This window comes from Oryx dammah, unplaced genomic scaffold (genome assembly GCF_014754425.2).
Source record: "Oryx dammah isolate SB20612 unplaced genomic scaffold, SCBI_Odam_1.1 HiC_scaffold_17, whole genome shotgun sequence".
NCBI lineage: Eukaryota > Metazoa > Chordata > Mammalia > Artiodactyla > Bovidae > Oryx > Oryx dammah.
The window spans coordinates 44,835,533-44,858,846 of NW_024070201.1; the positions used below are offsets into that span (position 1 = coordinate 44,835,533).

The 23,314-nt window shown below is 39.1% G+C and overlaps 2 protein-coding genes across 2 annotated transcripts in view; both read right to left on the reverse strand.

The window, feature by feature from the left end:
- Positions 1 to 4,622: 4,622 nt before the first annotated feature.
- RBMXL2 (RBMX like 2) lies at positions 4,623 to 6,070 on the reverse strand. The gene has a single exon (XM_040258478.1). It carries the CDS (start codon positions 6,051 to 6,053, stop codon positions 4,866 to 4,868), a length of 1,188 nt encoding a protein of 395 aa, XP_040114412.1. The 5' UTR covers positions 6,054 to 6,070; the 3' UTR covers positions 4,623 to 4,865.
- Positions 6,071 to 16,639: 10,569 nt separating this feature from the next.
- The window catches only part of NLRP14 (NLR family pyrin domain containing 14), a 36,810-nt gene continuing 30,135 nt past the window's right edge, over positions 16,640 to 23,314 (reverse strand). Inside the window, exons 10-11 of the mRNA XM_040258479.1 lie at positions 17,575 to 17,745; positions 16,640 to 16,866 (exon numbers count right to left, since the gene is read on the reverse strand). Of these exons, the coding sequence (XP_040114413.1) occupies positions 16,731 to 16,866; positions 17,575 to 17,745 (307 nt within the window). The 3' untranslated portion in view covers positions 16,640 to 16,730. The remainder of the gene's footprint in view (positions 16,867 to 17,574; positions 17,746 to 23,314) is intronic.

Sequence of the window (23,314 nt, forward strand, 5' to 3'; positions counted from 1 at the left end):
ATAAAGTGGGGCATAAAGAGTCAAGTACATCTTCAAGATTTCAAGTTGAGTGAATAAATACACTAAAACTCTCCAGTTGAACTTTTCTGAAGACTTCTAATACACAAGCAGCTTTATTAGTCAATGGCAACGATAAACTGCTATTGCTGTGTGTAGCATGCTGTGGCACTACCACTTGATGAACCCCAATCATTTCACGCGCCATGCTGTGCGCTTACATGCCTTATTTTAAACTCTATGATTATCGGCACTGGCATATGAAGAAAACCAAAGGTCAATTTTATAGAAGGTAATTGTCCAAGTCAAACAACAGAATGAGGACTCATTCTGTGACCAGAATATTCCCTTCTACTGTAACAAGGAGCCTCCAAACATTATGGGGAAGCTATACTATCTTTTCCTAATTTCTTCCCCCCAAATTTATAACACATCCTCAGATTCTTCATTCTTCTTGAGTTTGTAAATATGATAGTAGAATACATTCCACATGGTCATCATTGCTCTGTACCTCCTTTAGAGTTAATTTACTTTTATACTTGATACTCCTGTTCAATGTCACCCACAAAATATCTGGAATATCTGGACTCATAATCATCTTTAAAGAGTTCTCAGATGTGCTACATTATGAGATAAATTACTTCATAAATAACATCAATGCAAACAGAACACAGAGGTTCTGAAAGGATTCCCACCACCACTGGATTTCGTATGTACACAGCAAAAGCAAGTCTACTTGCTGAGTTTGAGCAATGATTCAAAGAGGAAAACAGAGTTTAACCGTCCCCCAAGAGGAAACTTCTCTGTACAAAGAGGATAATCACATAACATTTAAGGTAAAGGCTAAAAAGGGAGGCAGCATGGACCCCACATAAACTTAAGATTGAGAATGTTAGAGGTGTCCCAGGTTGCAAAACTACAGCCAGAAAATTCTCCATCTTACCTGTCCTGAGGCAAGCAGTAAAGGGGAGCTATTGATCTACAGGAAACAAGTATCCCTCCAGAGCTCTAATACCCCAGGATTCAGGTTGCAATTAGATGGACGAGTTCGGGCCTCACCTGATGGGGAAATATTCAGCTTGTCACATGGACAGTTTGGATGTCTCTGGAACCGTTTTGGACAAAAGGAATGTGAAGAAGGGGGTCTCAGAAATAGGCTGAGATAAGTTCAAGACAGAGAACATACAAGTTTTGGTTACGTGATTCCTTAAATTATACCCAGTGAATCAGTCTTGAAAAACAGCTGATCTGCACTCATGTGGCTCCCCTCATCTCTCTCCCTCTCTCATGAAAGAGATATGAACAAGATCCTAATTGACTCTCTTGCATACTTTCCTCTGCATTGAGAAAATCTTGTGTCTGTTACATTATATGACATACATGAGAAACCCACAGCCTTTGTTATCTATGATCTCTTGAGCTCATTTAAGTTCTGGCTAAGTCTTTATTTCCTAATGTTTCCATCTCACTTTTTAAAAAGCTATTAGCAGTTTCAATAGACCTAACATTGCTCTTTAGAAGTAACTATTCTGTTAACTAGAAAAAAGATTTTCACCGCTATTATACTTTAAAAAGAATATCAAGGGGAAAACTGCATTTTCATCTAACCTTTGGTTCTCAGCTATAAAAGTTCTACCCTTGTAGTCACCATGAGCTGGCCACAAATGCAGTCTAGTATAGGAAGGTTCTACAAATTGAATCAAATAAGAGTAAGGTATCACCCACACAGAAAGAACAAAACTGGGAGAAAGGACCACTGTCAAGATAAGACAGTTTCAGAATAATATTCAATAGCTAACTTTTTTTAAGTAGTCATTATATTCTGCTGCTTACTAAGCTCTACTTTTCATAGTAACATTTGTATTATAAAGCATTTTGAAATTATACAATAAGAGATGCCAATGCATTGACTTATAGAAATTAAGATAACATTGTCATTTTTGCTTAAAATCCATCTTTTTAAAGAGATAAAACACTACAATTCACCAAAAGCTCAGTCCTCATTCCTTCCTTTCCTCCTCACACTAAGTATCATTTTTATGTTGTCACTCCAACCTCTTGTTCATTTTACTATACCTGTATTTATGCAAATTTCCTTTTTCACCCAACAAATATTTTAATATTTACCTGTTGATACTTGTGGATCTGGTTGATTCACATTAGCTTCTACGTTGAACTTCACTGTAAGAATGACTCTCAGTTGATCCTCTCCAGTAGGCTTTCTACCTTTTTAACATTCAAAGGTTGTAAAAACCATTCCTGTACGTATCTCCTTGTGTACATGTGCAAATTTCTCTAGGTCCTCTCTTTGAAGCAGATTTTTCTGGGTCGTAGATATGTATTCTCCAACTGTACTAGGCATTGCCAAAATCATTTCCAAAGTGATTGTGTCAATTTACACATCTATCAGAAAGGTTAAGTTCTTTTGCCCACTTTTTTTTTTTTATTTTCTAAGTACTCTTTTCCAAATTATTTCAATGCAAATCAATTCTTCCAATCTATGGTTTAATATTTCATTTTATCAGTGACTTTTATTACAAAAAAATTAATGTGGAAAACTATCAACATTTTCCTCTTAGGTTTGTGCTTTTTATCTTAAAGAAACTCTCTACCTCAGTGTGATATATTTCTTCAAGTGTTTTTTCCTCTTCATATCACATTTATATCTTCAAACCATGTATATTTTTGTGTATGCTGTTAAGAGAATCTTACTTTATCTTTTTGCAAAGAAAGCCATTTTTAAAAAGTCCATCCTTTCACCAACTTTTAGAGCTATCATATATTTTCACATACAGCTTGGCCTGTTCTAGGCTATTTTGGTCTACTGATTTGTCTTTTATTTGTCCAAAGATGTCACAGCTTAAATTACTAGAATTTTCCAGTAAGTCTTGGTATCTGATAAAGTTCTAATTTTTTTTTCAGAATTGTTTTGCTTGTTTTGCTTTTCTCTTTATTCAACCATGTAAGTTTTAGAATTAGTTAAGTTTCCCATTAGTGCTTCTCCCATTAGTGCTTTTTTAAAAAATCTGTTTCTTAATAATTTGTTGGTAGTGAATGGGAGCTATTTTTTTTTTTCAGTTTTATGGTTGATTGGCCAAATCTTTTATTTAGTATTCCATCGCTGATCAACACAAATACATGGTATTACTGGGAAGCAGGGGAGGGGAGTTGAGTGGGGAAAAAAATCATGTTGTAATTTCACTTGAAGTTGTATTGATTTTCCAAATTAATTTGGCAAGGTTGAGAACAGTTATGATAAAGCCTTCCCAACCATGACATAGCATGAATCTCCATTTATTTAGACTTCTTTTATGTCCTTAAATAAAGATTAACATTTTTTCCATAAAGGTCTTACACATTTTTGCCAGATTAATTCCTGATCTTTTTTTTTATTTGAGCTATTAGTTGCCTTGGATCTTCTGGGCCACTACCACAGCCTTTCCTTTAACTCACTCACTTTATTATTTAATCAAAAAACCATGCTTTTAGAATCATGTATGTTATATTCAGATTTACTTTTTTTGTTGTTCATGTGTTCATCTGTTTCTCCAGCAATTATTATACTGAACATGGCTCCTAATATTTTGGCCTGATTCTTCATTTGGTCATTACAGACGTGACTGTACAATTACCTTTCTTTCAGATAAACAGAGAAATTCCACAGGAGCTGAATGGAAAAAATGTTTCTTACCCTGCACTTGGGGCAAAACAAAGGAGACTCATATCCTTCATGAGCCACTTTGGAGGAAGCCTCTAAAATCTGTGTTCAAGCCCTTCTCCCCACCATAAATGTGTGGACCACTCAACTCATATCTTTGCCTTTTGTGGACAGGAAGACCCAAGTGTCTCATACTAGACTGAGTTCCTCAGATGTTGAAATGCCAAGCTCTCAGGGGCTCTTTAGAGTTTCTGAGCTCTAATGATGCTTACTTTTGATTCTTCCACCCCTAGTGGGGAGAAACCCAATTCTCCAACTTCCTAGAGCCAAAGGACAGGAGCTCGCAGTTAGAAATAGAAGCCATTTGGATTTCCAAATCCACCAACGGTATATTTTCTATTTGTTTCTTAATAATTTGGTGGTGAAAATGAATGGTATTGACTTTAAGAGGGGTGGTCTGCAGCTTTGTGGTTGGCTGACCAAATCTTTAATATAGTATTCCATCCTAGTTCAACACAAGAATGGTATTTTGGGGAGCAAGGGAATAGGAAATTCTGCAGATTTCAAAGTATGAAAAAAGGCAAAATATGCCCCGCCATTTCCTTTTTGAGACTCGTGAATAGAACTTTCTTTCTTTATATATACTGATATAAGCAGTCTCTGTTGTTGCTGTTAGTTGTTTGCTTTTTAATACAGGTAACACTGAGATTTAATTTGAAAGACACCTTGAAATCTCAGGAATAGCACACACCAATCCCTCCCACTCAACCCCACCCCCAACCCCCACGCTCCAATCTAGCTGGATTGAATGTAAAGAATGGTCCAATTTTCCATCTTAGGTGAGAAGATCTTTGTAAAAGACCTTAGAACTTTTGGCCTCATTTATCAGGAAAATTTAGAAGGAAGAAAGCCTTTAGGAGAATTTCTACTTGGAAACATAAGACGACTAGTAAGCAGGTTCAAATCGTATGCTTTTAAATGAGCTTGTTGAAAGAAACGTTAACAATTCCAGAACGAAATCAAAACGAGTTTAAACTTTTTCCTCTCAAATGCACACACACAAAAATAATCATGGAGAAGTTAACAGGAAAGTCTTAAAAAGTGAAAAACAATTCTTCCTTGCGCTAGTCCTTGGGTAGTTACCACAGAACAGGCTCTTCTTCTCTGGAACTTCTTTGAAACCTGGTTTTGGTCCCAAGGTTTGTTGGTCTTAGTATCTGCTCCGGCCTCCTCCTCCTCTCTCCGAGCGGCTCCCCAGGCGGCCTCCGCCTCGGGGGACCTTGCGGCCCGACCGGCTGTAAGACTCGCGCGGGGGCGGGCACCCCCTCTCCACAGACTGCGGCAGCCCGCGATCCGCCCTGCCTACCCGGTCGCGGCCCCCCGAGTAGCGCTCGCTCCGGCCTCCACCATAACCGTCGCGGCCGCCGCCATAGGCGTCGGGCGAGCAGCCGCGGTACTCCTCGTAGCGGCCGCCGCCGCCACCGTAAGATGGCGGGGGCCCACGCGCGGGGGCGGCGCTGCGCGGGTCCCCGTAGCTCTCGAAGGGATCTCGGTAGGAGCCTCCGCTCGGGTGATCCGCGTAGTCGCGGTCGCGCCCCCCGTAGCCGTCTCGGTCGCCGTAGCCTCTCGATGGACACTCATCCCGGGCGCTGGAGTGGCCGTAGTCGCGGTAGGTATACTCTCTGGGCGAGGAGGCAAAATCCCGGGCGTCGCGGGCGCTCGGGTAGTCGCGGCTCGAGTAGCCGTCTCGGGGAGAGTAGCCCCCCTCCCGGGAACCCAGGTAGGGATCCCGGCGCGGGGGCGGCGGCTCTCGGCGCGGCGGGCCCTCATAGCCGTCTCGCCCTCGCGCGGCCGGGGCCCGCCCGCGCATTCCACCGCCGCCGCCGCTGCGAGCCGGGCCCGACGGCGCGGCCCTCTTGGGGGGCGGGCCGGCCCGCCGCGGTGGTGGCGGCCCGCGCTTCATGGGTAGAGGGGCCCGGGAGGGCCGCAGGTCGAAGTCGCCCGCGTAGCCGCCGTCATCCGCAGGCCCTCCGCGGGACGGGGGGCGCCGCGAACCGCCGCCGCGGGCCCCGCGCAGGCCCCTCGAGCGGCCCCGGCTGCGGGACAGGGGTGGGCCCCGCCGGCCGCTCTCGAAAGCCGGTTTGGTGGCCTGGGCCACCTTGATGGCCTTACCATCCAGGGACTTGCCGTTCATGTCTCTCACGGCGGCCTTGGCGTCTGCCGGACTTTCGAAGGTGATGAACGCGAAGCCCCTGGACTTGTTGGTTTCTCGATCTTTCATCAACAGCACCTCGGAGATGTGGCCATACTTGCCAAACGCAGCCTCGAGCGATTTCTCGTCAGTTTCGTGGTTGAGTCCTCCAATGAAGAGCTTCCCCGGGCGATCCGCTTCCACCATGTCTGCCGGTCGGGTGGTCGGTCAGTGGCGGAGTGTGGCGAAGGCGAGCAGTCGTCGCGCCTTCTGAGCTCGCTGGTCGAGGGCGGCTCCTACTGGTCGGGCGCCGCCGCGTCGTCGCGAAACCCCGGAACCGCAGTTCTCGCCCCCCGCTGCGCAGGCGGAACGCTCCGGTTTGCGCCTCTCTGATCTGGTTCCCTCAGCCTGCTCGGCTCTTGCTGGTTGTGATTGGTTGGTAGTGCAGGGGCCGTAGTTGCCCGTCGAGGAAGATCGACGGTTTCGTAACTTTTTTTCCAGTCGTTAAACTTCGGCTGATTAACCTATCCTTGGCTTAAATTCTTTTGATACACTTTAATGAGAAGAATTTTAATGCATTCCAATCCAAGTTACCCAAACCACAAACAAAAATTAACAGAAAAATGGAATAAGAACAATTTTAAAGTTTTTAAATGAATTTTGTACATAAAATGTATTAAGAATAAGATATTTTGCATTGCCAAGGGGGAAGAGAGAACTTGGTAAGTGGAAGGTTCCCTGGTAGAATAGGAAGGAGAGGGAGTCATTCTTTGGATGCACCATCTTTCCCTTCTCCATTTTCTTCCGTTTTTCAGCCTTCAAAGAACTCGTAGTTGCGTAGTATTAAAACTGTCCTTTCAGGTAAGTATTGAACAGAAAGTCACCTCAGGGACAAAGTAAAGGCAAATGTGAAAGCACGTAGACACCTGTCAAAGTAGTACCTAAGCAAGCATAGACCACTAAAGGCTTCACCTCTTAATCTTGAGAGAAGAGGCACACCTCAGGAAAACAAAACATTCTGGGTTCATTCAAACGAATTACACAATTCAAATTTGTTCCTTATGATATCCTCTGAATGGAAGTAAGTGTGAAGAGTAAATTAGTGAACTCTCTTTACCTGAGAGTAAATGGTCTAAAACCACTTTTTTCTTTTTTACTATATTGTGTGTGAATAATGCTACATTTGTTTATTGCAATAGCATTTAATCTTGAAAAGGGTAGTAAAAGGCATTTTTATAATGCTTCTGATTTTAATAAGGGCTCTTTTTAAGGTTTTGTGATTTTTTTCTTTAGCATGCATGAATGGAGGTGAAAGTTTAAATGCATCACATCAGTTTACAGTAACAATTTTTATTATTTAATATGTAATTTTAGTATATTCACTATTAATATATTTCTGAAGTAAACTTACCTGTTTGGGAGGTATTCGTTTTAAAATATATTAACGAATTTTGTTTGTTCGTACTTAGAAATTTTACATTTCCAAGCATAAAGGGTCTTAGCCAATAATTTTCTCTCCCATACCTAGCTGAGATTTTTGCCCAAATTTCTCTTAGATTTTCAGTCTAGTTAATTTTTTTAAATTTCTTCTTGACTTAGTTTTTGTAAAATTACTAAAGTTACTATTTTTGTTCAACTTGAAAATTTATTTTTTCAGTAGCCATGTCCTGTTTTGCTTTCTCTTTTTTATGTGATCACTCTTGCCAGAAATTTATCTTTTGAAAGAACTAGCGTTTTTCTTTGCTCATCCTGTCTTTCGATTTTATTTGCTGCTATTGTCTTTTTTACCTTTTCATATTCTTTGGATTTGCAATCTGTATTATTTTCATTCTGGATTTTTAGATATGGTACTTAGTGCATTAAGAATTTTAAAGAAACGTTTCTTCTAATTGTTTTATCTAAGTTTAAATTTTATTCTCTACTACTAGTTAACAGCATGCCCTGAATTGTGATACATGGTATTTTCATTGTTGTTCAGTTCCTAACATTTTATTTCTTGACTCACGATTATAAAGAATATGTTTTTAAAATTTACAAACATATGGATATTTTTAGTGTTATTTTTAACATGTTCTATATGATATCCATACATTGGTGTTGGCTGAAACTTGCATGAGTGCCTGTGTGTGTCTAATATGCTTGAGAGGAAAGTCTATTTTCTAAATATTAAGGTCTAGTTCTTTCCTTGTATAGTGATGTTTAAGTCTTTCCTATTCTTACTTTTTGATAGCGTTGTCAATCGCTTAGGATTGTTTTAAAATCCCATAATTGTGGATTTGTTAATTTTTCTTTATGTTTATATCTACTTTGCCTCATGTAATTTAAAGTTATATTCTTGAATACATAAAGATTGAGAATTGCTATGTTTTTCTGGTGAATGACTTCATTATGTAATGATCCTCATTATTCATATCTTTTATCTTAATTTGTTTTGTCTGATACTTGATGTAGCTCAATATTTTTCAAATTTTTTTTCTGCCAGCTTATTGTGTGTTCTCTCTTAACCACTTCTTTCTTGCCTCTTTGTTCCATCCTTCTTGCCCTCTCTTGTTATCATGATTTTATTCCTTTCTTTTTTCTCTAATAATATGAAAGAAGTTATGTCTTCTATTTCTATTCTTAGAATGATTACATTTAATGTTTTTATTGAGGGCTAACTTATAAATACAAAATTTACAAGTTTACTTATAAAATATTAAATTTAATACTTGATTAATTTTATATATGTGTACATCCATGTAAACATGGATGACGTATATCAAGATTTATAATATATTGGTCTCCATAATGGTTGTTCACCCCTAATGGTTCCCTTCTGCCTTTCAAAACAATACATTCCTCTCAGAGATAACCAGTTTCCTGATATATCAATGATAATTTAGTTTTGATTATTTTTAGACTTTACATAAATAGAATAAAAATAGAATGAACTCATCTGTGTCTGGCTTATGGCACTCAGTATATTTTTGAGATTCATCCATGTATTGCACACACCAGTAGTTGTCTGCACTTTTGTTAGATTTTTTTAGTTACTGTATGACTGTACTGATTTGATTTTTTTCTGTTTTTCTGTTGATTGACATAGGGACTTGCTGGGGAGTGATTCCTATTTTTCTCCCATTCTCACAATGCCCTTTCTGCATATAATCAGTCCCTGATCCCACAGTACATCCAGAACCCATTCACTTATTTATGCACTGCTATCACCTTCATACAAACTACCTAGGTCCTTTGGACATTTTAAAATGTCAGTGGTCCCAAGGGCTGTCTGGGACTCCTTCACAAGAGAGCCTCAAGCTCCTTGTCAAGTATCAAAACCCACTGGTGATCCATAACTGGAGCTGCAATTAAATTGAGAGAATATAGAAATGTAGGTTGATAGAATTTAAGAGGAGGTTTGGATGAGAAATGGAATTTTTAAACAGGCTTTACATCAAGTGATTGGGTTTCTTTGTCTCTTTTATCTGAATGGATTATGTGGGTGGAAATTATATCTGACTGAGGAATGTTTCCCCTACCTAGTACTGTAAATTGCCCTTCAAGAAGTATCAGTCAGACATGCTAAATGGGAGCAAACAAGATTGCCTGAGCCCAAGTGATGTGACAATAAGAGATTACTTTCCAAAATATACAAATAATTCATACAGCTTAATAGTTAAACACACACACGACCTAAAAAGACATTTCACACACACACACACACACACACACACACACACACACGACCTAAAAAGACATTTCTCCAAAGAAGAAATACAGATATCCAACAGGCACATGAAAAGATGTGCAACATCACTAATTATTAGAGAAACGCAAATAAAAACTATCATGAGGTCCCACCTCACCTCAGAAAAATAGCCATCTTCAAAAATTCTACAAATAATAAATGCTGGAGAGGGTGTGAAGAAAAGGGAACCCTCCTACCCTGTTGGTGGGAATATAAGTTGGTGCAGCCACTACAGAGAACAGTATAGAGGTTCCTTACTAAACTAAAAACAGAGTTACCATATGATCCAGCCATCCCACTCCTGGGCATATATCCAGAGAAAATCTAAATTCAAAAAGATTCATGGACCTCGATATTCGCAGCAGCACTATTTACAATAGCCAAGACATGGAGGCAGTCTAAATGTCTATCAACAGATGAATATATATATAATGGAATACTACTCCACCATAAAAAAGAATGAAATGCCATTTGCAACAACATGAATGAACCTAGGGATTATAATACTAAGTGAAGTCAATCAGAGAAATACAAATATCATGTTATCTATGTGAAATCTAAAAAATTATACAGGTGAACTTATTTACATAGAAAATAAATATATGGTTATCAAAGGGGAAGGAGTAGAGATACATTTGGAATTTGGGATTAATATATACATACTACTATATATAAATACTGTAGATAGATAACAAGGACCTACTGTACAGTCAGGGAACCATATTCAGTATCTTGTACTAACTTATAATGGGAAAAAAATCTGAAAAAGAATATATTACGTGTTTATCACCTTGCTGTACACCTGACACTAACATAGCACTGTAAATTAACTATACTTCAGTTAAAAAATGCTTTTAAGATTGCCCACACAGTATAGAATAAAACCTTGTGTGCTGGTATAAGTGAGTTCTCTGTGCCATAGACTGATGAGTGTAAACTGTGGCTTATAGCAAAAGCCTGTGAACACCCCACAGTAATGACTCCTGGGACTTTGGACTAGAAAATTTCCATTTGAGGGGTAGTTACTAGCTTGCTCTTGGACATTAATTGAAATTGTCCTTATGACTGAAGGACATAAAATAATCTTACCACCTTGCGTGCATTAGTATGGTTACTATCAAAAAAACAAAATAAATACTGGGGAGGATGTGGAAAAATTGGAACACTTGTGCACTAGTGGTGGGAATGTAAAATGGTGTAGCCCACTATGGGAAACAGTGTGGTGGCTTTTCAAAAAATTAAAAATAAAATTATCATATGATCCAGCAATCTAATTTGAGGTATGCATAAAAAAGAATTGAAAGCAGACTCTCAGATATTTTATACCCATATTCATAGCAACATTATTCACAGTGCCAAATGGTGGAAACAACTCTAGTGTCCATTGATAGATGGATAAACAAAATGTAGTATATATCTGCAGTGTAATATTATTCAGACTTGGAAGAACATGAAGACACCTGCTACAATATGCATGAACCTGGAGGACATTATGCTAAGAAAAATAAACCAGTCACAAAAAAGAAAAATACTGTATGATGATTCCACTTATAAAAGGTATCCTAGAATGGTCAAGTTCGTAGAAACAAAGTGGAGAAGTGGTTGCCAGAGGCTGGAGGGAATGAGAAATGAGGAGCTATTGTTTAATTGGTATAGAATTTCATTTCTGCCTGATGAAACATATCTAGGGGTTTGTTGCAGAACAATGTGAATATACTTAACACTACTGAACTGTACATTTAAAAATGATTAAGATGGTAAGTGCCATGTTATGTGTATTTAAGCACAACTAAAAAATCTGTAAATAAAAACTATAATAGTCTTAAAGCCTGAAGTATCAGTGATGTCTTAGGTAAGGTCAGAGAAGCATGCTAGGGGGAAGATAGTGCCTAGAAGAGTTCCATAATAAAATGGAAATGTTTGTATAGGTATACCCTGTTGGGGAAATGCAGAGAGCTACTCAGTGGATTCACAAGCAGGTGGACTTTCTCCCAGGACTGACTTTGGAAATGCATGAGAAGCTGTCAGAATCTATTCTATGAACAGTGCCCTGTAAAGTTTTTCAGCTGATCAACAAAGAGTTGCTTGGTTTATGGATGGCAGTTCCAAGGTGAATGGATAGCATCCTGTTTGGAAGCTTATCACTGTGTTTATAGAAGGTAAAAACCAATCATTTCTTGCTCTGCCTTTTAAGTAGGAGTCCAATGTAATAATGAAAAAAAAAAAAAACCAGTTTGGTGAACTCAATTATATGCTATTTTCCCAGCAACGACTGAAGAAATGAACAGTGATAGAAGGTCCCTATGTTTGAGCTGACTCCTGGGTAATGGCCTGGTCTTAAGTGAATGGAAAGTTGGCCTATTAAAGAGATGCCTATATGAGGCATGGCTGTATTGAAATTACTGAGACTTCAAGGGATGCATTATAGTAGATATGGTGATGCTCATAGGAAGAACCAACTTGCAGGTTCACAAGGTGGTTGGACCTGACCAGTGGATACCCTCGTGTGCTTGCTTGAGGACGACACCTGGGTGCATGAAATGAATGGACACTGAGGGACGACAGCAAATAGAGATGGACTCAGTCTAGACATATTCCTCTTGCACCTCTGAAGCACAAAATGCCACTAAGAACTGCTTTGTTTGCCAACAAAATAGACAGAGGCTGCAGATGGATATGTTGCAGATACCTCAAAGTGGAAAAGACCATGAACATAGTGGCAAGTGAGTCAGATGCTGGGATCTAATGGGTCTTGATGAGAATAGATCCTGATTCTGACACAGACTTTGTTTACTCAGTGGTAGATGAGAATGCTCAGAGTACTATAAAAGAACAGTAACAGCAAATATTACACCAGTTTGGATCATAGAGTGACACTGCTTCAGACCAAGGTACATACTTTACAGCCCATAATGAAAAGAGATGGACAGAGATACTCTGCTCAGAGTAATAGTTTGATAGAGAATTGCAGTGGGGAATTAAAGCATTATTGTCTGAGGGGTAGATACAGGCATGAAGAACTGGTTTATACACCCTCATGAGTGTGTGCTCACACTCAACATGAGCAGGCCTAAAGGAGTATCCTGACTAGAGTCTCCCTTTCCTCACCTGCCTGATGGATCTGGGGTGGAGGAGAATGCTAGTATGACTATATGGTTTAGTCAGTCCTGCCTATGTAGTGAAACCCCATCTAGAAACCCTAAGAAGGATTCAGGGAACTTCTGGGTTGGTGAACACATGGATGTGCTGGGAGGACCATGCACTTGGACGGGGCATGGAATTTCTGTGCATTCACTACCACCCCCTCCCTCGAACTTGCTCTTTATACCTCTTCATCTGGCTGTTCACTTGTATCATTTATAATACACTAGAATCCTAAGTATAGCACTTTCCTTAGTTCTGTCAGTCACACTAATGAATTATAGAACCAGGGGGATTGTGAATATTTGGAGGGGGGGTTGTCTTTTAATGTTCCCTTTAATCTACATTTATATTATTTCAATGAATGATAATAAGTGTCCACTTTGGAGGATTTCATTTCTTTAGGAAAATGGCTTCACAGACAGGGACCTCAGGATTTATTATGAGCGGTGAAAGTGACCAAGCAGACAAAAGATCTGGGAACTAAAAGGGGTAATGCAAGAGGTCTCCGCCTCAAAGCGCTGTCCAGGGTTCTGCTTTCTCTGGCATGAAGACCAGATTTGGGGGTCGCTTCCAGTAATGCCCCTACCAGGCGCCCCGCCCCGTGCATAGTTCTGACAGCGCCAGAGTTAGGGACGAAGGCTGGCAGCCGCTGAGTTCCTGGACCTGACAAAGCCTGCGCTCCCTGCAAGCCTGGCCAGGACCCTGTGAAAGCTAGGTCCGCAAGCAGCGCAGCACAACGCTTTCCTCTGAGCTGTTTCTTCCCCTCCCACTGCGCAGGATCCGTAAGTGCCCCGGAACCACTGTTCTGACCCTGCCTTCCTTCCTGGTTTTCTCAGAGGACTTGGAGGGCAGATTCGCCTCACTTAGAATAACCACTCTCAAAAGACTTTTGGACTCTGTGGGAGAGGGAGAGGGTGGGATGACTTGGGAGAATGGCATTGAAACATGTATACTATCATGTAAGAAACGTATCACCAGTCTAGGTTCGATACAGGATACAGGATGCTTGGGGCTGGTGCACTGGGATGACCCAGAGAGATGATATGGGGAGAGAGGTTTGGGGGGGTAGTGGTTCAGGATTGGGAACTCATGTATACCCGTGGCGGATTCATGTCAATATATGGCCAAGTAATGTCTCCGCTTTTGAATATACTATCTAGGTTGGTCATAACTTTCCTTCCAAGGAGTAAGCATCTTTTAATTTCATGGCTGCAATCACCATCTGCAGTGTAAACAGTCTTTATGTTATGGAAGTACTTGACCAAAAAGACTACTGCTGCTGCTGCTAAGTAGCTTCTCGTGTCCGACTCTGTGCGACCCCATACATGGCAGCCCACCAGGCTTCCCCGTCCCTGGGATTCTCTAGGCAAGAACACTGGAGTGGGTTGCCATTTCCTTCTCCAGTGCATGAAAGTAAAAAGTGAAAGTGAAGTCGCTCAGTCGTGTCCGACTCTTAGCGACCCCATGGACTGCAGCCTACCAGGCTCCTCCGTTCATGGATTTTCCAGGCAAGAGTACTAGAGTGGGGTGCCATTGCCTTCTCTGACTAAAAAGACTAAATTTTATTAAATTCCCTTTCAATATATATTAAGATGATTATTTGGTCTTTCTCCATCAGTCAACTAATGTCATAAATTATAAAATTACTTCTAGTACTTGTCCTCTTGTACTTCTGTTACAAATCACAATAGTCATGGTATATTTTAATTGTTGGAAATAATTTTCAAGTATATTTTGTCTTTGAGTATATATTCATAAGTGACAAACAATTATAAATTTCTCTGTAGTGTTATCTTTGTAAGTTCTATTATCAAAGTTTTTCTAACTTTATAAAATGAAATGGGAAAGTTTTCCTCCTCTGTAATGCTCTGAAATTTAGTTAAAAGACAAAAGAATTTCCCTTTATCTGAAAGTTTGGTAGACATCACCTTGACTATAAGCAGTTTTCAGGAATTCCCTGGTGGTCCAGTGGTTACAACTGGGCACTTTCACTGCCATGGGCCAGGGTTTAATCCCTGGTCAGCGAACTAAGATCTCACAGGTTGCACAGTGCAACCAAAAAAAAAAAAAAAGCAGCAGCATTTATTTCCTTAGTTGGAGCTTTATTTGGCCCTGGAGAATGGGCCAGGATTATGTTAAAGCCCCTTATTTTCCTTTCTCTCCATTCCTGCTGCTATGGCTCTCTTCATAGCCTTACCATCTGTGGCACATTTTATTGAATGGGATAAAATGGCACACTTATTGAATGGCACATTTATATCCTTCATAAACAACAAATCCTGAAACATAATCCTGTTGTTTATGAAGGATAAGATGCTGCTCACTGCAGCTCAGGGCTGCCCTTCTTTGATGTATGCTTTATTTTCTATGGCCTTCCCTGGTGGCTCAGACATTAAAGCGTATGCCTGCAATGTGGGAGACTTGGGTTTGATCCCTGGGTCAGGAAGATCCCCTGGAGAAGGAAATGGCAACCCACTCCAGTATTCTTGCCTGGAGAATCCCATGGACGGAGGAGCCTGGTGGGCTACAGTCCACGGAGTTGCAAAGAGTCAGACACGAGATGCTAGCTTTCTCTAGCCAGGACAACTGTCACTGGGAGTTAACCTCATACTGACCCTTCTCTAGGTATCATCTCTGCCAAATGTCACCTGTTATCACTGTTCTGTGTGCATATATCAGCTCCAGGAACATTACTTGTAAATTCTCACCCAATTGCCATCTGCCCCCTTCTACCTGCCATGGTTCACTCTTGTCTCCAGCCCTGCTATGCTGACTTGGGAGCTATTATACCAGCAAAGAGACAGACAGGGAGAAAAAGGATAAAAGTTTGTGGTAGACTACAGAAGGCCACAAATTCTCTAACACTATTCCCATCAACCAGTGACTGCCCTTGAATCTAGACTGGCTTGGACTGTTTAGATCAATGGAGTAAGAGAATTGGCTTTATGCCAGTTCTGGGCCTACCTTTTAAGAGAACTGGCAACTTCCCGTTGACTTCGTCAAAGCCCGAACCTCCATGCATTATCCCTGCTAGAGAGGCCCAGCCTAACCCAGCCTGCCAGCCTGCCATCCTCTGCAAGGCACCAGGCATGTGACAGAAGTCCTCTTTAGTCTTATAGAGCAGAGCAATATGACTGTCAACTAAATAGCACCACAAGACTCCAGGTGATGTCATGTGGAGCATAAGAAGTGCTTAACTGAGCCCATTCTGGATTCTAATTCATCCAGTCATGAGATATAACAAAGTGATTATTGTTTTAACCCACTATGTTTTTGGATGGTTTGTTATTTGGCAATAAATTGCATGAAAAGACATTCTCCCACTGAAAATTTTAGTATACCATGTTTCTGCCAAAGGAAGGAATCTGTTTTTAGCTCTAGAAACTCCTATAATCTTTATATCTTCATTTATCTTCACAGTGAAAAGGCGACTCCCATTTCTATTGAGACTTGTGATTCTTAAAGAGTAATGTACCAAAGAATTGCCTGGGAAGTTATTAAACATGCCAGTGTCTGGGAACCTCACCCAGTAATCTAATTCAATAAATCTGGTATGGAGCTCAGAAATCTGCATTTTAAGAAAACACCAAGTGGTTTTGCCCTGACTTGTCCCAAGAACACACAGCGGAGCATTCAGTAAAATGTGCCACAGATGGTGAGGCTGTGAAGAGAGCCACGGCAGCAGGAATGGAGAGAAAGGGAAATAAGGGGCTTTAACATTATCTTCCCTGGCCCATTCTCCAGTCTCATTACATCTGAATCCTTAAACTTTGTATTCAACTCACACCATGTTATATTTTCCACAGAGCTTTATGTTTCCCATTTTATTATAGCCTCTTAACTCCCATGTGAAGTAGAACAGACATTTTACAGAGAAGTGACTAACCCATATATGACAGACATCACATGCTCTATGTCTGGGCACGGAGTACCTAAAGCTAAGAGCCTCCCACCCCACCTTGTCACTCTGAGGCCTTAATTTTACTTCGTTGAAGGACATCAGGTTCTTCAAATCAGAAACACTGCCACCAGGAACCATCTTCTTCCTCATGATCATTACAGTCCTGCTTAACACCTAGGCATAGATTGCTACTCCCCACAGCTTCCAGCAGCTTCTGGGCTTCCTCATCAAGTGCCTCTTTGCACAACCTGAGAAGACAAGGGAACACCTCTTCTTGCCACAAAAACACCTCTCAATTTTCCCAAAGCCCTTCACTTTCTCTGGAGAATTTATTTCAGGGAAAGAAAAAACCTGTTAGTAGAGAGAGAATATTAACATGGCTGGGCAGCAGGTAAGGAAAAAGAGATACACTGAGAGACATAGCAGTTGAAGGAAAATAGAGTACAAAAGATAAAGGGAAAATAGATTAAGATTTTTAAAGGATCCATCAAGAGACTTTTCCTATTCAAGCAAAATAGCTCTATTCATGATTATGAAAACAGCCAACACATACACTATTTATTATGTGCTAGTCACTGTTCTAAACACTGCCTGTATGGACTCAGGTGATCCATGCTCACAGTAACCCTATGAGTAAATATTGTCATTTCATCAATTTTACAGACAAAGGAAACCAAAACACAGAATTTGGGGACTAGTACAAGTTCAAATATCTAGTAAGTGGCAGGGCCAGAGTTCAAACTCAGAGAGTCTGGCTCTAGAGTTCTCGGCTCTTAACTACTACGCTACACCGCACCCCTTGAAATTCACTCTTCTATGTGAGAAAAACAAATAAGGGCCTGGAAAATACCCAAGGATTCACAATCAGGTTGATGCTGAGGCTTGCCATTAATGAATGGCTCCCCAAATGCCTCATTCCAGGAAACTTCTCCCCTGAGAAGCCAATGAAGACTTACCCTAGAACCTGTAGTTTACATTCAGTAGACCTCAAGACTTCACTTAACTTCATAATTTCTTCACGCTCTAAGGTATTCAGTGTCAGGCTTATTTTTATCAGGCCTTGGTTGCTGCTAAGAGTAGAAGAGAGATCCTGACAACAGAGAGAAGTCAAACCACAGTGTTCCAACCTGCAGGGAAAAGAGACTAAAGATAAATGAACTTTATCTCATGATAGAGAGCATGCACACAAGCGATCTGTGATCTGGGAGTGTAGGGTAACTCCAGAAGCTCAAAAAATGAGCACAAATAGGGTAAAATCAAGGTATATAATGTTCATTATTTCTAGATGTTTTGGGGTTGAATATATCCCTTCCTTAATCATGAATTACAGGTTCATAATTATGGTCCAGGAATAAATAAAATGTGGAAGCACACCAAGGAAAACTGAAGCAACTGAATCCTTAGAATTAAAAACACAGCAACATAAGTAGATTTTATAAATATGCTATTGAGTGTTAAAAGTCCACGTATACAACACGGGAAGCAAATTAAATGTCCATGGACAGAGGAATGGATAAAGAAGATGTGGTACATATATACAATGGAATATTATTCAGCCATAAAAGGAATGAAATAATGCCATTTGCAACAATACGGATGGACCTGGAGATTATCATACTGTGAAGTCAGACAAACACCATATGATATCACATAAATGGAATCTAAAATGATACAAATGAACTTATCTATAAAACAGACTCCGGACATAGAGAACAATCTTGTGGTTGCCAAGGAGGAGTGGAGGTGGGAAAGGGCTGGATTTGGAATTTGGGACTAGCAGATGCAAACTATTATATATAGAATGGATAAACAACAAGGACCTACTGTATAGCACAGAAAACTATATTCAATATCCTGTGATAAACCATAATGAAAAAGAATTTTTTAAATATTTAAAAAAATGTCATGTGTATGTTAAAGAAATTATGGAGAGTGGGTAAGGTAAATAAATGGCACCATGCCAGTTATGCAAAAATATGTATACACCTAAAAACACCAGGGAAGCCCCCAAAACAACATTACATCTTCTATAAGGTAATACAATTCTATGGCATATTTCAAAAACACTAGGCAAACTGCCTATAAATGGAAAGGAGACATAGTTAATGGAGATAAATTAACCAACTAATCAACCAACCAGGGCCCTTGTATAAAACAAGGATAATAAAATACCACAAACTGGATCGATGGAACAGAATAGAGAACCCAGAAATAAATCCACACACCTAGAGTCAATTGATCTTCAACAAAGGAGGCAAAAATATAAAATAGGGGAAAAAAATGGTCTCCTCAGCAAGTGATGCTGGGATAGTTGGACAGCTGCATGTAAATCAATGAGATTAGAACACGCCCTGACACTATACTCAAAGATAAACTTCAAATGGCTTAAAGACTTAAATATAAGACAAGACACCATAAAATTCCTAGAAGAGATCATAGGCAAGACGTTCTTTGACATAAATTGTACCAGTGTTTTTTTGGTCAACCTCTTCAGTCAACAGAAATAAAAATAAACAAATGGAACTTAATCAAACTTACAAGCAAAGGAAACTATATATATATACACACACAGATAGATAGATATGTATGTATGTATATGTGTATATATATATATGTATGTACATATATAAAGACAAGCTACAGAATGGGAGAATATATTTGCAACTGATGTGACCAACAAGAACTTAATTTCCAAAATATATGGACCACTCATACAACTCAACAACAACAAGACAACCCAATCAAAAAATGGCAGAAGACCTAAATGGACGTTTCTCCAAAGACATACAGATGGCCAATAGGCACCTGAAAAGATACTCAACATGGCTAATTGTTAGAGAAATGCAAATCAAAACTACAATGATGTACCACCTGACAACAGAAGAATGGCCATCATTTAAAACTCTACAAATAATAGATGCTGGAGAGAGTGTGAAGAAAAGAGGACCCTCCTACATTGTTGGTGGGAATGTAAATTGGTACAGCTATGGAAAAGAGTAGAGAGGTTCCTCAGAAAACTAAAAATAGAATTACCATATGATCCAGCAATCCTGCTCCCAGGCATATATACAGACAAAATTATAATTTGAAAAGATACATGCACCCCTATATTCATAATAGTGCTTTTTACAATAGTCAAGACATGGAAGTAACCTAGATGTCCATCAACAGATGAATGGATAAAGAAGAGGTCGTATATATACACATTGGAAGACTACTCAGTCATAAGAGAGAATGAAATAATGCCATTCGCAGCAACATAGATGGATCCAGAGATTATCATACTAAGTGAAGTAAGTCAAAGAGAAGGACACTTTCTGATATCACTTATATGAGGAATCTAAAATATGGCACAAATGAACCTATCTATGAAACAGACTCACAGACATAGAGAACAGACTTGTGGTTACCACGGGGGAGGCTGTGTGTAGGGGATGCACTGGGAGTTTGGGGTTGGTAGATACAAATTATTACATATAGAATGGATAAACAAGGTCCCACTGTATAACACAGGGAACTATATTCAATATTCTGGGATAAACTATAATGGAAAAGAATATAAAAAGAAATACATAAATGTGTAAATAACTGAGGCATTTTGCTATACTGCAGAAATTAACACAATACTGTAAATCAACTATACTTCAATAAAAATTTTTTCTTTTAAAAGAAAAAATATATATAATACATGAACTGATGAAGTATGTTAAACTCAACCTTCTGGAACTGATGATCACCCCCTACCAACTAATTTTAATTTTCACCGTCTGTTCATCTAGCTATTCAACATTTGAATGCCTATATAGGTGCTGGGTGTTTTTCAGTTACTGTCTACATGAAACACATATTAAATATGGTGGGGCAACAGTCCCAATAATTATGACACAAGGTACATAAATATCACACAAAACAAACCTTATGGTAAAAGCATATAAGACATAAGACATAAAAACATTATAAGAATAAAAGCATTATGAGACATAAAATACTATCAAGAATTCATCAGGAAATAATCATTCTAAATTTGTGGTCACTAATAAAAATCTCAAATATAGAAAATAAAAACTAATAGAACTACAAAGTGAAATACACAGATCTGTAACTATAGCAGAGATTTTAACATATTTTTCACAATAATAGAATTATCTGGGAAAAAATCATTAAAAATACCAGATGATTTAAACAACAGAACTAACAATCTTAACTGATACAAAATACTGCAACCCACAACTCTTCATAATCTTTCCAAGTGCACTATGGAACACACATTAAAAGCTGACTATATAAGGGCCATGAAACAAGTGCCAACAACTTTTTAAACATTGAAATCATGTACAGTATATTCTCAGACTACAGTGCCAGAGGTTAAATATAATAAGAAACCCTTCTTATATTTGAAAATGAAGTAGTACACTTTAGAATAATCCATATGTTGAAGAAAAAAATCATGTTTATTTTAAACTCAAAAGTAACAAAAATACCACATATAATATCAAAATTTGTAGGATGAACTTAATGACTTAATGAAGTCTATTGGAAAAGAAGGAAATATTTATGAGATAAACATCCAACTCAAGAATTTAGAAAAATAATGGCAAAATTAACTCAACAAAAATAGAGAAATATAGTAATTAATGAAACATGGTTATCTAAACACTAGATATGACTTAGAAATTAAGCAGACAATAACAGACACTTGCCAGTAAGTTTTAAATTTCAGATGAAATGGCTAACATCACTTGCCAGAAGTTCACCAGAAATTTCTGCCAAGTTCAAGGAAGAAATAATTCCAGTTCGACACAGTCTTATGCTAAAATCACACTTGATTGGCTAAAATTTTAAAAATTAAGTCTGACAAAATTGACAAGAATAGAGTAACAAGAACTCTTATACACTGCCAGTGGTAGCATAATGGGTGTAATCCTTGGAGATATTCCCGATAATAATTCCACTCCTAATTATTTACTGTAGATAAATGTGTACACACCTGTCTTACAATCCATGTATTAAAATGGGCTTCCCAGGTGGTGCTAGTGGTAAAGAAAGTGAAACTGAAAGTTGCTCAGTCATGTCCGACTCCTTGCGACCCCATGGACTGTAGCCCGCCAGGGTCCTCTGTTCATGGAATTCTCCAGGCCAGAATACTGGAGTGGGTAGCTTTTGAACTCCTCTGGCAATGCAGGAGACCCAAGTTAGATCCCTAGGTCAGGAAGATCCTGTGGAGAAGGAAATGGCAACCCATTCCAGTATTCTTGCCTGGAGAATCCCATGGACAGAGGACCCTGGCGGGCTACAGTCCATAGGGTCGCAAAGAGTCGGACACTATTTACTGGAGATAAATGTGTAAACACCTGTCTTACAATTCATGTTTTAAAATACTAATAGCAGCACTAATCATTAAAGAAAACAATCCAAAAGTCCACCAACTAAATAGACTGAGCGACTAAGCCCAGCACAGCACAGAAGAAACCTATAATAAACACAAACCTCAATTAAATAGAGTTGGGAGACCAGAAGGGGGAGCTCTCACACCCTGCAAAGATAGCGCAGCCCAACAAGGACTTCTTTGCTGGCAAGGACTCAGCCAGTGAAAAGCCAGACTCCGGGTTTGCTGTAGCCCCTCCAGCTTCCTTTTCCTCTCTGTAAACACGTTCTCCTTTCCTTGCCATGTAGAGACTTGCACATGGCTCATCATGGTTGCAGACCCCAAATTGCAGTTCTCTGTGGATCCTGAATAAATCCATTTTTGCCAGAGAAATATCTGGCAGTCTATTTGTTTCAGGTTAGCAATAGTTGGTAGTATGGTCATTCATTGGAATCTTTCGTAGCAATAAATATGAGTAAAAACAGCCACGTGAAACAACTAGAGGACTCTTACAAACATAACATTAAGCAAAAAAAAAATAAAAGAATACATAAAGTACGATTTCCCTGTATAGAAAGTTCAAAACCAAGCAGAATTCAAATAGTGTTTATGATTACATATATTATATAAATCTATAGTGGAAAACACAAATTACTGCTATAAAAGTCAAGATAATGTTTGCTTCTTGAACAGGAGAGAAGTTGTGATGTGGGAGGGATAACTGAGGGGAGTTTAGTTTACTGGGAAAATTCAATATCTGAACCTGACCATGATTATTACATATTTCCTTTTTAAAAAACATTAGTTTTACTTACTTTTCTGTATATTTTATTTTATAAATAAAATGTTTAAAATATGATTTGGCAGAGCTTAAAAGTAACAGAAGAAAAAAATTATAGAATGAAGGCCATATTAAAAGAAGTCACAACTGCTAAAAATACACTTAGGAATATGCAGCATGAGTTAGAAAGATCCAGCAAAAGAAGAATGAGTTTTAAAAGATTAAAGAATATAGATAAAGAATTATCCATAATTACAGAAAAACGAAAGAGATCCAACATAAGCATAGTTAGTAATCCTGAAAAAAAATTAAGTCAAATACATAAGCAGAAACTAAAGATAGGAAAGCCTACCCCGCCCCCGCCAAAAGCACAATCTACATACTTAAATGGCACACCATTTCCCCAGAAAAGTATTATTAAAGAAAATTCAACAAAGGCCAAAGGAAAAATTCGAAGGATATATAGTCCCCCTCCCCCATTTTTTTTAGAACAGTAAGGATATTAAAGGGGAAGAACCAACTGATTTAAGACTTTTCTACAACCAAATTC

Coding starts and splice junctions, on each gene's coding strand:
- RBMXL2 (XM_040258478.1), bottom strand. CDS start 6,053: ATGGTGGAAGCGGATCGCCCGGGGAAGCTCTTCATTGGAGGACTCAAC.